The sequence below is a fragment of the Gallus gallus genome, chromosome 2, assembly GCF_016699485.2.
Source record: "Gallus gallus isolate bGalGal1 chromosome 2, bGalGal1.mat.broiler.GRCg7b, whole genome shotgun sequence".
NCBI lineage: Eukaryota > Metazoa > Chordata > Aves > Galliformes > Phasianidae > Gallus > Gallus gallus.
Genome location: NC_052533.1, coordinates 33,312,112 through 33,326,385, shown reverse-complemented (window position 1 = coordinate 33,326,385; position 14,274 = coordinate 33,312,112). Strand labels below are relative to the sequence as shown.

The 14,274-nt window shown below is 40.3% G+C and overlaps 1 protein-coding gene across 3 annotated transcripts in view; it reads right to left on the bottom strand.

The window, feature by feature from the left end:
• CREB5 (cAMP responsive element binding protein 5) overlaps nucleotides 1-14,274 on the bottom strand; it is a 251,008-nt gene that overhangs the window by 59,465 nt on the left and 177,269 nt on the right. For all 3 annotated transcript variants that reach the window (XM_015281825.4, XM_040695558.2, XM_004939382.5), the window contains 2 exons: nucleotides 12,056-12,182; nucleotides 9,986-10,096 (listed from right to left, as the gene is read on the bottom strand). In XM_015281825.4, coding sequence (XP_015137311.3) covers nucleotides 9,986-10,096; nucleotides 12,056-12,182 — 238 coding nt within the window. The remainder of the gene's footprint in view (nucleotides 1-9,985; nucleotides 10,097-12,055; nucleotides 12,183-14,274) is intronic.

Genomic DNA, 14,274 nt, shown 5'->3' with positions numbered 1-14,274 from the left:
ATTCTAGTGTAAACCCTAGATTACCTCTGGGATTTCTGTATTCAACTAATTCAAACATCGCTTGATCAAGTTTCTGATCAAGTTTCCAATCAAACTAATCCACCACTAACATCATTTAGGAGACTGACAACTCCCTGCAAACTGATGTGGCAGAACACATTTCCCATTATTTGTGCAAATGGTAGTCATCCCCACTAAATGTTTTAAAGCGATTTCTGGGTAATATCTGTGATTTTTCAGTTATTTATAGTTCTTCAACATTCTAAAGTACTTCAGGAAAAGTGGTTTTTTTTTAATGAAAGATAAGGGCGTGCACAAAGAAAGAGATAAGCAAAGTTAGTCACATAGGCATAGATAAAATTATACCTGCCCAGTAGAAGTGCATGGAACAAAGAAGGAAAAAAAAGCACACAGAAAAGAATAAAGGTACACAAATGCGTGTGTGCACAAACAGGCACACCTGCTGACATTTGACAGCTCTTCAGATTGTTAGCACTAATGCTCCTCCTCCTACTGCCTCTTGTTTAAATTGAGTTCCCAGGCAGACCAGATTTCATACACATCCAGATATTAATGCTTTGGTGGGATTTATTTAATTTAAGAGGAATCCCAGAAGAATATTCACTTTAGCAATGAAGCTAGAGCAGCATCTGCCACGCAGAAAAACCCACACAAATAAATGGCTTTCTCCGACACACACACACACAGCCTGAACACCAGCACCAGCCTTCAGAGCAGCTGTACGCGTCCATCAGATCAAAAACAGATCAAGATTTCACCCCCCCCCCACCTTATCTTGGGTGTCTCCTGGCAGCAGTGTTGGCAGCCAAACTGAAGTTCATGCTTCAGCTTATCCTAAAGAGCCTCTGTTAACAGTCATGGAACACTGTCCATTCACTTAGCATATATTTCTCCTGAAGTACCAGCAGCACATAAAGCAGACTCTCGTCAAACCCAGTAATGATGCTAGGTATTTTGGGAAGAAGAAAAAAAAGTGAAAGTTGGCACGGTAAGGCAAATGTCATACTTTGGTGCATAGTAGTGTTCTGTCAGAAGCCAGACATATTAAAAATATTTACATAATTTAAAATAATTTGTACAGGTCTAGTAAAGTCTATTTTGGGCTTTGGGCTTTAATAAAAGTTTAAACATTTGCAAGATCCCATTGGACTTCATGTGTAACCTTGGCATTTGAGGGCAGCGTTGAGGATATGCCATTACTAAACTTTTCATATTAGCATGAGTGTGAACTGAAATATCATAATAAAAATATAACAATATTTCTTGCGACTTGAAAACAGCGCTGGACTTCATAGGTATTTCCAGATGGGAAAATAAAAATGTAGTCTATGTTTGCTCATGTATGCTCAGAGGTGCCTTTTAGCCTAATTTAAGCATTCCAAAATAATGTGGCCTAAATATAATATCATGAATCATCCATCAGCTTCAAAGAAATATCTGGCAATTTTTCATTATGAGTCACCAGGGACAGGTATCAATACTTGTCACTGACTGAGAGAGGACAGTCAAGCCACCCAGCGACTGCTTGGTATGATGAATCAATTATAAAATGATTTGATATTGTTTGGGGGACTAAAATAATTTATCTTTCAATATTATGTAATAAATGCTTGTAGGAAGCAGAGCTGGAAGGTTATGGAAGTTCCCATAAGTGGCTGGAAACAGGCAAATACAAGCGTGCTAAAACAAGAGTCAAATATATACTGTATCCAAAACAAATGAATAACCTTAAAACCAAAAGAAACACTTATCTGGCATTATCAAACTCTGGAAGGTCCAGAACCTACCGAAAGGAAGATTCTGAGGTTGAGAAATGTAAACCGGATCTCCAATTGACGGAAAAATCGTTATCTTTGAAGTCAATGAATTTACACAGGTTTACAGACATTGAGGATCAGGAGTAAATTTTAAAAGCATGCTTCAACTATCCCAAAATTATTGCCTCTGATTTGCAAAACTAGAGGAACGTGAAGTTCTATTCTAAGCTGCATTACGGTGCTTATTTCCTTAATGAACACTTCTTCTGGAATATCAACATGTATAGGAGAAGAGAGCAGAGAGGAAGTTGAGCTGTAGGGTAAAGGTGATTATTTTGTTTTTAATGATTTCTGCTAGACTGAGAAACAGTGGCTGGTATTCAGTATTCTCAGGCTAGAAGACTGAGAAATAGACTGAGGAATTGTGACGTTCTATTTTACAGAAGCATCTTTTTTTTTTTTTTTAAGATCATTATTTAAAGCCAAGATCTCATAAATGAAAATGCAGGACAGCGGAAGTAACAGCACTGAATTAAAGTGCTTCTGTAGTCATATTGCTACTAAATGAATAATTTGATACCATATTAAAATAAGATTTTGGGGATGTTTTTCAATACAGTAATTAGTAGGTACCAGTGTGTCTTCAGTGTGTTAAATAGGAGAAAAAATAGCGCACCCATGACTAGGGGAAGGCGGGTTTGCATAAACTGAGTTCTATTCCTAAAAGACTGGTAGACACTTAATCAAATCTTTGAAGTTCACCTTTAGCTGGTCAAAGTCCATGTTCCCATGCCTCCGCAATACGCATCAGAAATTATTCCAGTTATATCAAGTACTTTGCTTTCTGTCTTCTTTGTCATATAAGTCACATAAATGGAGTAAATTATCTGAAGCAGAGTGATGTGGAGGTAACCACACTGACAGAGAAATTGCAAAGCTCCCAGCACATGAGTAAAATATCTGAAGTAAAGATAATCTGGTCCCATAGGTGAGCTTGCAGGACTTGTACTATAAGCAGAATACAGACCTCAGAGAGAACACGACCAGCCACACTACACTCCCATACAGTCTGGCTACAGAGCCCATTTGGGAAGATTATTCATGGCTTTTCATGCTCTAAAATTTCAGATAAATGTTACTGGCCAGAAATTTGCTAGCGAAAACCACAAGCGGAGCAAAGTTTGCAGCCTAAGTGTTTCCAGGGTGGGAGACCCCATCTGCCCCACTTTTTAAATTACCTCCTTGATAACTCTCCAGACGTAAATCAGAAAAGTTGTACTAATGAACATCTGGAAGACAGTATATAACCCTCCCGCCGCTGAAAAGTGTCACTGGCCACATTTGACAGAAGAAACAACAAATGCCGTGAGCGTTTCCTCAGGCTGAACACAGCTTGTAGCAGTATTTCAAATATGCCTGTGATCTTCGAATGAGCTCTACAGGGGTATCCGCTAGTCCTGGTTTGGATATGGTTGACATTATGCGAAAGTAAATGCTCTCCCGAGACTTCAGTGAAAGCCACAGTGCCAGGGAAGCTGATCTCACAAGGCTTCCATCATCTCAGATGACAGAAGTCTCAAAAGATCAGTTAATTTTTGTCATTCTGAGCCAGAATCTCATCAGCAAAGTTCAGGAAATTTCAGGGGCATTAGATTCAAACATAAACCATCGCCGCTACGTGGATTTTAGCCCTAAATTCGAGTCTGCACCTCCTCTAAGTCCTCTGCATTTCAATAACCATATTAATATGGAAGGATTAATAATGAAAATTAACTTACACTAATTTTATGTACATAAATTCAGACAGAGGCTGCATTTTCTGGAAGCAGCAGACAGAAATTCTTCTGTATTTGTTTCCATTCTTCCACTGACAGATTGCGTGGCCTCAAGCAAGTCACTTCACTTTTCTCTTTCAGTTCTCCAACAGACTACAATTATTTATCTCTCAGGAATGCTATCATAATTAACAAACTCCTTCATTAGCCACTGCTGTTTTTCAAAAATGCCGTTTAAACCTGCCCATGAAGAAGAGATTTACAGCCATGAGATTTTGCTTCCAGCTCTCATGTCCTTGTTGGTAAAGGCTCTAGCATCAGCCCCTCACCCTAGAGCCCATTGCTTGTAATGAGGTGCACATGCACATCTCAAGCAAACACAAGACTGAAGGTATGGCAGCTCAAAGTGCAAAACAATTCCATTATTTGTGGCTCTTGAATAAAGCTCGGAGAGTGAAAGCTGTACAAATTCCAAGCAAAAGACTGAAATCTATCTTTGTGAAGCAGAACTTCCCAGTAACACGATCTTGTTTTTATTTTTATAATTTCCTTTTTCTCTGGTCTCAGTATCATGAGGATTTGCTTTAATTTGTACCAGCTCCCACTGACACACAAGTTTACACAAACAAATTTTTTTCTGGAAGGGACAGCTCAGCACCAAACAAGTCCTCACGTATACAGACGCATCTGACTTAAGTTTCAAAACCTTACAACAAATACACGAGAACCAGACCCAGCAGTTCATGTGTGGGGTAGCCGATAGCTACGGCAAGCAAACATTAGGATTGTATTTCAATTATTGCTATGGTTACAAAATCAGGGTGGACACCGGAGGGAAAGGGAAAAAGGAGAAACAAATGTACGAAGACGGTAAATCCTAGGAGGAAAGAGAGGGTGGTGGAGGAATGGGATGAAGGAGAAAGGGTGGACAGTTGGTGAGGGTGTCTGGGTGGGAGAGAGAGATCATTCAAACACCCAGCTGAATAAAGGCAAACAAAATAATAAAAGTCTAAGTTCTAGGGAAATAGCACCGATAAGATCACCGCAGGATACAGTGACACAAAGAAAGAAAAATGCAAGGAATTGTTACAACTTGCGCGATTCATTTGCACTCAGTGGAAGCGAGATCAAATATTCAACACGTATCCGCAGCAGCTATGAGCAACTGAATCAGCTCTCTTCTCTATTTCACTTACTGAGCCACTGACAGCTTAAGAAGAATTAGTTTCTACTGAGTCTAGTTCATAATCCAGCATTTAGGCATGACGGCTACGAGGTCCTGTTTCAGTAAACAAAACAAAATATGAATAGCTTCACCCTAACGTTAATACCTTAATCCACAGCAAGGCATACTGTCTGCAGGCAAAGCTACTGCCCAGGGAGGATTTGAAGTGTAGATCAGGAGCACGCTGAAAGCTTGGCTTTGGCGACTTACAAACATAAGTGCCAATGTAATAGGAGATACTGTTTCAGAACAGTGAGTTTTGTCAACAGTTTAACTATCTCTTCTTTCATGAAAACATTTCTCAGTTACTGACAGAGGATATTTTGACAACTCTTTATTTATTTATTTATTTATTTTATTGGAAGACTTTCTTTTGCATTTCTTCCCTCATACAGTTTCTATTGCTCTGTTGAGAAGGACAACATGAGAAATTGCTGTTGAGAGCTCTATGGAGATATGACATTTTTCTTTCTGCTCAGTGGTTCAGAACCCATGCTAGGAAAAATCTCCTGGCCCCAAAGCAGTGTGCTTTGCTCAGTTTAAGCAATTCCTTTCCCACTCAGCTTGATATGAAAACACAGACTTCAAACTATTTGTTAGAGATAACAAAATACTTCCAGCCATGAAATATCAACAGCTGAACCTAGAACCTCAGTGGCCCTGATCTTGCATCTCTGTACCAGCCTCCAGCCTGAAATCAGCATCAAAACCTCATAGACCTGGCCCCACTGTTTGAAACCAGCCAAAATTTCCTTCTCAGTCTCATGAGCTGTCCCAAAATGTCACTGCTACTGAAACAGAGTTCTTGTTTCCCTGTACACCAGCAGAAATGGCTCAGCTGAGCATCATCAGGGGCGGGGGTAAGAGCATACCCTGATATGTTCTCCCTTTGCACCACCGCAGCTCACAGGCATGGAAACGGATGTTATCTCTAAAATATCAAAGGCACCTGAGCCAGGTCTGCCTTTCCAAGGGATGGGCAGCTGACCAACACATGGACTGGGATTTTCACAGCCATCATCTGGCACCTGGTCCCTTAACTCACCTTAAATCTAATAAAATGCAGCTCTGATGACAAATGGCTAACTGTTGTTTCTTCTACCTTTTGCCTCCATCTCTTCCCCCAGAGAGAGGGGGAATTTGCCCAACATTCTTAGGCAAATTAGAAGGTTCAATTTCAATTAATAGGAATGTATTACCAGTCTAATTATGAGCATGCTCATTACTGGTTCATTATTTTTCTTTTCTCGTTATGTTTTCCCTCTTACACCCGATAGACGCTTTCAAATTAATTTTCTTATCATCACTGCTCAAACTAGAAATGTGTACAGGGTAAAGCCACTAGTCTTGTGTAACTGCTGATATGAAAAGAACTTTTCTTCAGAAGAACTGCACGGATTCTGTTAGGAAAGCAGGCACAGCCAAAGAACACATATTACATTTTATTCAAATTTTATAAAACTATGTGTCTGGTCAGGGGCAGAGGGAGGGGGAAAAAGAAAAAGTGAACAGGTCAAACCAAAAACTGTATTATAAAGTCAGATTATTTTCTTTGCCAGCCCGCCTCTTATGTTTCCTTTCAGAGCTCATAAATCTCTATAGCTAAAGACCCATGCCTTGCAGTGTTCAGATAGACAGGTATCGGCTCCACTGAAAAGAACTGTGGTCACATTGCTTTTTAGTGGTCTCATGCATGCTGTTTATCTTTCACTCAGGTAACCCACATGGTATTGCACTTCCCAGTTATAAAACCTTGGATACTCTGAAACTGCAAACCAAACTGTATGTAAGCAATATATTAAAGGAAAGGCACAGCCAACAACTCTGAGTTCCTAATATCCTCAGCCTACTGAACCACATGTCAATACGTTACATGTACTACTCTGCATGTTTTTACCATGGACACTTATAGCTAGGAGAGGAATACACTTATTCCTCTCCTTTCCGATATAATATATTTTAATACAAAATCAATGGTTGTCTTTGGTGGGCAGCATAAAGTTCTTATTCTCTCCACCGTCAATCTAAGAAGCAGTACTGACTTAAATGTTCACTCACTCATTTATCAGGACAGCTTTAAAGCATTAGGCGATATCCTAATAGAGAGGCACACTGCGAGAGGAACTGAGATGGTTATGATAAATTAAATCAGTTCTGGAATGTCATCTACAGAATTTTAATACCTAAAGTAACATTCTCCAGAATAAACATGAGAACAGTAAATTAGCATCTTTGGCGGCAGCCCTATGACTTACTGTAAGTGCCAGGTAATACAAATTAATAAATAAATTGCTTATTATAGAAACATAAAATTAATGCAACACATTATTTGTGTGTGCATCTGTCCATATATGTACATATCTAACAGGCTTACTTCCACTTCCTTCTACAAACTGATTATGGACCAATCAAGGGAGTAAAGACTGCTATCTATCTGCTGTTTCTGGAAAACCTGGCATCGTATGGTATCCATACTCATATTATTTGTTCATATTTATTTTAAAGAAGCAAATTAAATCACACAAGTCACCAAGTAGCATTACTCCTGCATACTAAGTAGAGCTTGTATGGCTCAGGTACATATGTCCACGTGTGTGAGGACAGAAGGATTTGGTATCACATCTGGGTCTCCTGTCCAGAGTAGCCTGTCCTGCCTTCTTTCATGTAAGCACAAAGAAAATGCTGATCCCTCTGCCACAGATTTGGATGACTGATAAATCATGCTCACAGTCCCCCAGAGTTCTCCAGTTACTGCAGTCATTAGCTGCAAGCAGAGTAGATGGCTTCATTCAGTGCTCAGCACACACATATGCTGATCCGTGTGTGGCCGGCCAAATAGAACATGTGCAGCACTGGATTCACCATCAGTAATGGCACTAGCAGAGCCTAATGAAATCTAAAATTCCTTCCTAATGCACAATGCAATTCAGTAAGGTACTAAGAACTCTCATTTTCCACTTTAATAAAAAAAAAAAACACCAGAATATGCAAACTCTCATTCTTTGAGTGAAAGTTAAATAGTTAATAATAAGAACAAAGATGCCTGTAATACTGATGATTCAAATTTGTAATTCACAAGTACACATATAGGAAATAACTTCACTCTAAATATTCCATATTTTTCCACGTTAAGCTCATGCAGGATATTTCTGATAGATTCATATTGTTCAAAGCACTGGATAAATGAAGAAGCTTTTCACATTGTAGGTGCGTTCACGTAAAGACAAAGCGCAAAAATAAAATATAGACTACTAAATAAACAACCAACCAAAAAAAAAAAAAAAACCCAAAAACAAACAAACAAAAAAAAAAGCCCAACCAACAACAACAACAAAACCACACTAGAGAATAATGGTCCTGGAACTCTGAATTATGCCTCTTACTTTAAAGAGTTAATGTGTGTGGATTTTTTCCATCCCTGGAATAGCGGTAGAAAACCCACTGGAAGCAAATGTGCTGTGTGTTCACTGCACAGTGTTTTGGAACTGATGGCAATTTCTATCTGAAAGAGCCATACGTTTATATGTTAGGTTTAGGAACAAAACCTGTTTATTCAGATTAAAAAGTAATTTGCATTAATGTAAGGTTTCAAATATTAAAGTGCAGAATTTTCACCATACACACCAATAATTTAATCTTGTTCTTAAGTAGCTGCACATTTCCAGTAAAGAAAAGGCAGGGAGTGTGGGGATGGGGGAGTAAACTACAGAAACTTTAGTCCCCAAAACAGATGCCAGTTTGGGATTCATTCAGCCAAGGAGTATTTAGCTTGGCTCAGCTTTCCTTGAGTTGAAAAAACACTTGCCTATTCCAAAAAGTTTTTAACAAGCTCTGCTGCAGATGCTGTTGCCATTTGGCATGTCACCGTCACTGTGTGGTACAGCGCAGAGAGAACTCTTGACCACAGGTTTTCCTTGGCTGGGAGAGCCAGAGTTTTTGGCCATTGCTGCTCTGCTGGCCAACTGGCTGCATGTTTACGGAGTGCGGTTTTAGACGGGGTGTTAACAGAGGTTGGGTTAACAGCCTAACCCAGACCAACAGCGAGGTGAAGGCGTGACCTATCTGATCTAAGAAAACAGAGATTGTATATTTTGCTGCTCTTAACCAAGAGTCTCTTGCATGCCCCATGCCTAGAGACAAGAAGATATTTTTCTTTGCCTCGGGATAGATGACAACATTAAAAGCTGTACCAATCATGCAAAGTAGAAATATATAAAAACATGTGGTTGCTTAATCTTTGTCAGCTTGATTTCATTCTCTCACTTATGACAATTTTACCTTGGCATAATGCCACTGAAAGAAGTTCAGTGAAATCACTCTTATTTTCCACTACAATGAGATATCTTGAGAGGATAAAAACCCTACAGAGTTAAACTGCAAACCTCTGTCCTCATATTTCTACTAGCTAGTAAATGGCAGCTCTGAAACTCGAAAAGCCTATGCATTTCAGCACTAAGGAACTCAGTCCCAGGTTATCAGTGCCAAATTCCTCAATGAAAGTGCACATAAAACTGAAGAAAACTTCCCACTTGTAGCTTAGTTTACCTACGTTAATCCTATACCACTGCATACATCCGAGAAGCCTTGACCTCTTAAGATATGCAACTTTGAAAAGCACTATGACATTTAGATACGATCAATAAATTACTTTAGTCTGAATTCTGGTAATTCTTTCTGATGGGAACACCTTCGCCACAATTAAGTAAAAGAGAATACTGTGTTTTTACATATGTCATTTGGTCTGTTTTTCTAACTCTAGCATTACATTGACACACTATGTGCTTATCTGGAAAAAACAAGGACAACATACATTCTACTCTCCACATCAGACACCTTTTACATCACTGTTGACTGGGAATTTTCTTCAAGCCAAGACTTGGAGTACAGACACCATCAGAGAACCAGCCAGATCATTCGCTTAAATTCCACTAATCTGCACCAAAAATCCCATTTAACACGGTTTGGATCAGAGAGCCCGCTCTTTAATTCAGTTCTCTCGCTGAGAGTTCAGCTAGGACTGGTAACATCTTGAAAGTTCATAGACTAAACTGACACAAAGGCAATTTACTGCAGCGTATTAAAAAGAGTGTAACGTATGACTAAGAATGAAGTAAGCAGTGTCTGGCTACATCCCCCACTGTCTGGGTAGCCAGTGTGCAGGAGGAGTATAAGAAAACAAAATAATTTCAAAAAATTTTCCATTTTACCATTTTGGCTTCCGAATGCATTGGGGGGACTTGAGGTGAAGCACAAGGGTTGTTGAGGTTTGGCCCCTGCATTCCCATGATGTTGGAGTTCATTGACATTTGACGCTCCATCTTTTAAAAGAAAAAGAAAAAAAGAAAGGTTTCAAAGTGTCTACAGACATTCACAAGAATTTATGCCCAGTTTCTACTTAAATGGACTCAGCTTTATTTCTTCAAGTCAAGACTGGAAAAATAACAATCTGTGTCGTGAATTGCATGTGTGTATGCACTCAGGCGTGTGTTTCATCAGAGTCGGCCCTGAAAACTCACAGCCAATTATAAGGAAAAGGATTCTTTACTAAACAAATGTAGCAGACACCCCGGGTTTGTGCTTTTTTTGTAATGATTTTCTTCCTTCCAGTATAACAACACTTGGAGTTAAGTGGTTTTAAAAGCATCACTGTATAAAGCTGTGGCTTCTCCTGTCAGTGCAGCCCAACTTAGCCTGCTAAAAACATAAATAAAAATCTACGATCTTGAGTATATGGAAAGTGAATTGGCTCATTTTCCTCCACTCAGATTGACCAGCTGAGAGGACTTTTCCATATGTCTTGCACGGGAAGCTTTCATGTACTGCTGATGCAGCAAAAAAATAAAGCAGGACTCCTTCCGTCTTTCAGAGCACTTTCTGTAAGTTAAATTCACCATGTGAGTGAGGGACACCGTTTTCAATTGAAACCTAATGGCAGTAAGGTCTGGATAAAATAATTTCCTGTAGTGCTATCCCTCAAAATACTGCTGTTACCCCACTGGTTTTCACTCAGAAGGGTCAGGGGGACAAGTAGGGTTACAGCGCTGCTTTCAGGCAGGTGCTGCATCATCCTGCCTCAACTCAGCCCAATCTTTGAACTGTCATTTCATGGAAGAAAGCAGTTTGTGGACCCTCCTGAGCTATTCAAGACAGGGGAGCTACTTTTTGTCCACAGTAATCAGGTAGTGACTCACATTCTCCATGATCTCAGCACAGATGGGTGCTGGTCACCTGTGGAAGAAGCCCTAGTAGCCAATTCCCACTGGCTCTACAGCAGGTCATAACACTGTCTCCAAGACAGAAGCAGTCCCAACAGTGATCTCGTCCAAATTCCATTTGGAGGGGCTGTGGACAGGAGGAATCATGTCTGAGAGGTTCTCACCTGCTTCTGTGTGAGCACAGCAGCTTAAAGAGCTCCCCAACAGTACCCCAATGCCCTGAGCTTACTCTAAATTGGGATGTTTGCTCCATTTCAGGTTCATCAGCAATTATGCCCGAAAAAGACCCTGAAAATCAGAACTGTCCACAGTGGCATTTCTTACATTTTTGGATTAAACTTCCTGGTCGATACTCCAGAAGAATGTTATTGGTAAGTTACTAATTTACAACTTATTAACTACTGCTCACATAGCAGCCGACCTGAATCTTCTTACCCCAGAATGCCCTCCTTGCCCCAGCAGTGTCAGAACAGGCAGCACTTGCCTCTCACTCATATCTGCTCACTCTCAAGTTGCCCTCTAAGCTAAACTTCATGTGATGAAGCAGAAACTTCTCCTCACACGCTCTTCTCTTCCCCAAGCCATCTTTACTCATTTCCATCCCTTATCTGCCCAAACGTCCTATCCTGAAAGGGGTGTTAACATTGAGTGCAGGTTACCACTCCTGAAAAGGAGGATTACTTTTGAGTTTGTTAGCATAACCCATGCACACAGCTTTTCCAGTTTTGTCTGACTTTAGTAAAATCTTTTTGTTCCAGCACAGACGTACTGATCTCACAAACATGACCAAGTGTGAGAACCAGAAACTGTAGTATCATGTAAACTGTTTCTAATCGCTCTCACACTAATTAACATTCCATTAACTGCATAAGAAATGCTCTTGTGCAAGCTGAAGCAGAGAAAATGGTCCAGTTCCTTCAGCTTCTTTAGCTCATTACACTCTGATTTTTTTTTTTTTTTTTTGACAGTCCAACACTTTCACCTCTTCACAGGCTGAAACAAAATGAAAATAAACATCACCATAACCGCTAACAGTAATAATAAAAAGACAACAAAACTTACAGGCATGAGTACAGCAGAAGATCCAGGCATGGTAGGGTTGGGCAGGGTGCCAGGCATAGAGGCTGGCATAGGCTGTCTTTGTCTGTTGTGTAGATGCAATAGCGAAGACAGAGAACCTGGGACAGGCCTAGGAGAAAAGGAAAGAAAACTGTCATGGGCTACAGGGACCTAAACAAGCCTTACACTGCCAGCCACTGATGGGAAAAGACCATTCTAGACAAGCAGGTACCAATAATCCAGCCCAGCATTTTCCTCTCCTGCACAAATCAGTAAGACATAAAGTTTACAAGAAACAGATGACTCACACTCCCCTTACTATATGTTGGCTAAAGCACTGGTATAGTTCATCTGAGAGAACATGAATATAAACCTAACAGCAGGCCTGGGTCTATGCACCTCTGTATCTCACAATGGTCAGTAGATTTCTACCGATAAAACATGACAATTTCCTTGTGAGCTACATCAGTGCATTCCTGTAAATTCTGACCCTAGTAATGAAAATATTTGGATGATCATTTTGCAGACCACGACAGAAAATTTAGTACATATATTAATTTTGAAACTTTATCACTTGTAAATAAAATATTCCAAAATGAGTATGTCATCTCATCTCTTGACGTTCTCTCTTGTAAAATTCTACCAAGCATTTGCTCCAAAGTGAGGTCCAGCTAGAATGTCACCAGGACACAGAAACTGGGGCTGAGAGAGTGGGGAAGAAAGAAAATTAGTAAAATTAATCAGTAAAATTTCAATCAGATTAACTAGCTTGTAAAGGCAAAAAGTAAAGAACATAAAGAATCAGAGTGAGATATTTTGGCAGAAGGAGTTTAACAGATTTAGAAATATATTTTTTAAATACAGCAGAGGGAAAAAGTACATGTAGGCCTACTAACATAGAAGAACCATAAAACTAATGGATTAAACAAAGCTGGGACTACTATTTAAACATGTTAAAGTCACACAGAGTAGAACACTGCACTGCAATGCACTGCTTACACTGTTCATTAGGCAAGACATACCCCTAAAGGTACAGAAAGGAATAGAGAGAAGAGGACAAAACTGGGCAGTCTGAAGAGCCTCTGCAGGGGGGAGCAAGGGAAGAGTCTGAAGATGACTGGAATCTCTGAATATCAGGGTTGCTTTTCACCCTTGGCAACAGAATCTTTTGCTTCAGAGACAAAACTGTATCTAGCCACAAAAGCCTCAAACTCAGGCCATGCTGGTCAGGAAAGTGGAGTCATAGCCTCAGAGCTGCGAAGGGGAAGATTGCTTCTCTCACTTAACTGAACCACACCACACCCAACAATGGGACTTCTTGCTCTTTCAGTTGTAAGTAACACTGGAAACCATGAATGGATACACCTCTCTCCTGACATTAGCTGTCCTGCCATTTCTCTAGAAACAAGCAAAGAGGCCAAAGGCTATAAGCAATGGCATTCAGACATCCCAAATGGAAGAAAACATATCCAGCCTCCCCAAACAGTGGTCTCATGGACCTGTCTCATGGAAAAATCAGCTTCCTCTGACCTGCAGGTCTCATTCTCTCCTGCCCAGAGTTCAAACCTCCCAGTTTCACTTTCCCAAAGCTCCCCAGTATTTCCCATCTCTGGATTTTCAGTCATTCAACCTTCCTCTCTTAAAGCTCGCTTTCCCCCAGAAGCATTTCAACCCCAACAATGCCACCTCCGAGTCCTTGTCCTGCCCACTCCCTTGCACCAGACACCCTTGTGTCCTACCCCTCTGTCCTCAGCTGCCCTCTCCTTGGCAGCTGCAAATCATGAACCCATCCTTTTGTCTTGTTTCTCCATGAAGAGGTCTGTGTTTTCAAGGATGTTTAAAAAATCCTTCCAGACACATACAGTACTTATTCAGAAGAAAAGAAAAACACAATAGTAACAAAAGTAGCTTACATATAGACAAGAAGCTCTCCCTGGTTATCTGCTGGAGGAACATGATGTGCAGTACATCTTCATACACCCTAAGAAACTCAAGCCAGTGTCTCCCAAATATGTGGTATAACCTCGTGAGGGGTGTTTGTGCAAGAAGTACTATCATCAAATGCAGATCACCTTCTGGGTGAAGGAACACTATGGCCTATCATCACATCACTGAGCTGGGGGTGTTGTGGAGGTAGTGTAGGTGGAATGGGTGTTGTGCAGGAAAAAGAGCTCAGAAAATAAAGAACACAGTCCCCAACCTATCCCATTCTCTAACTAAAA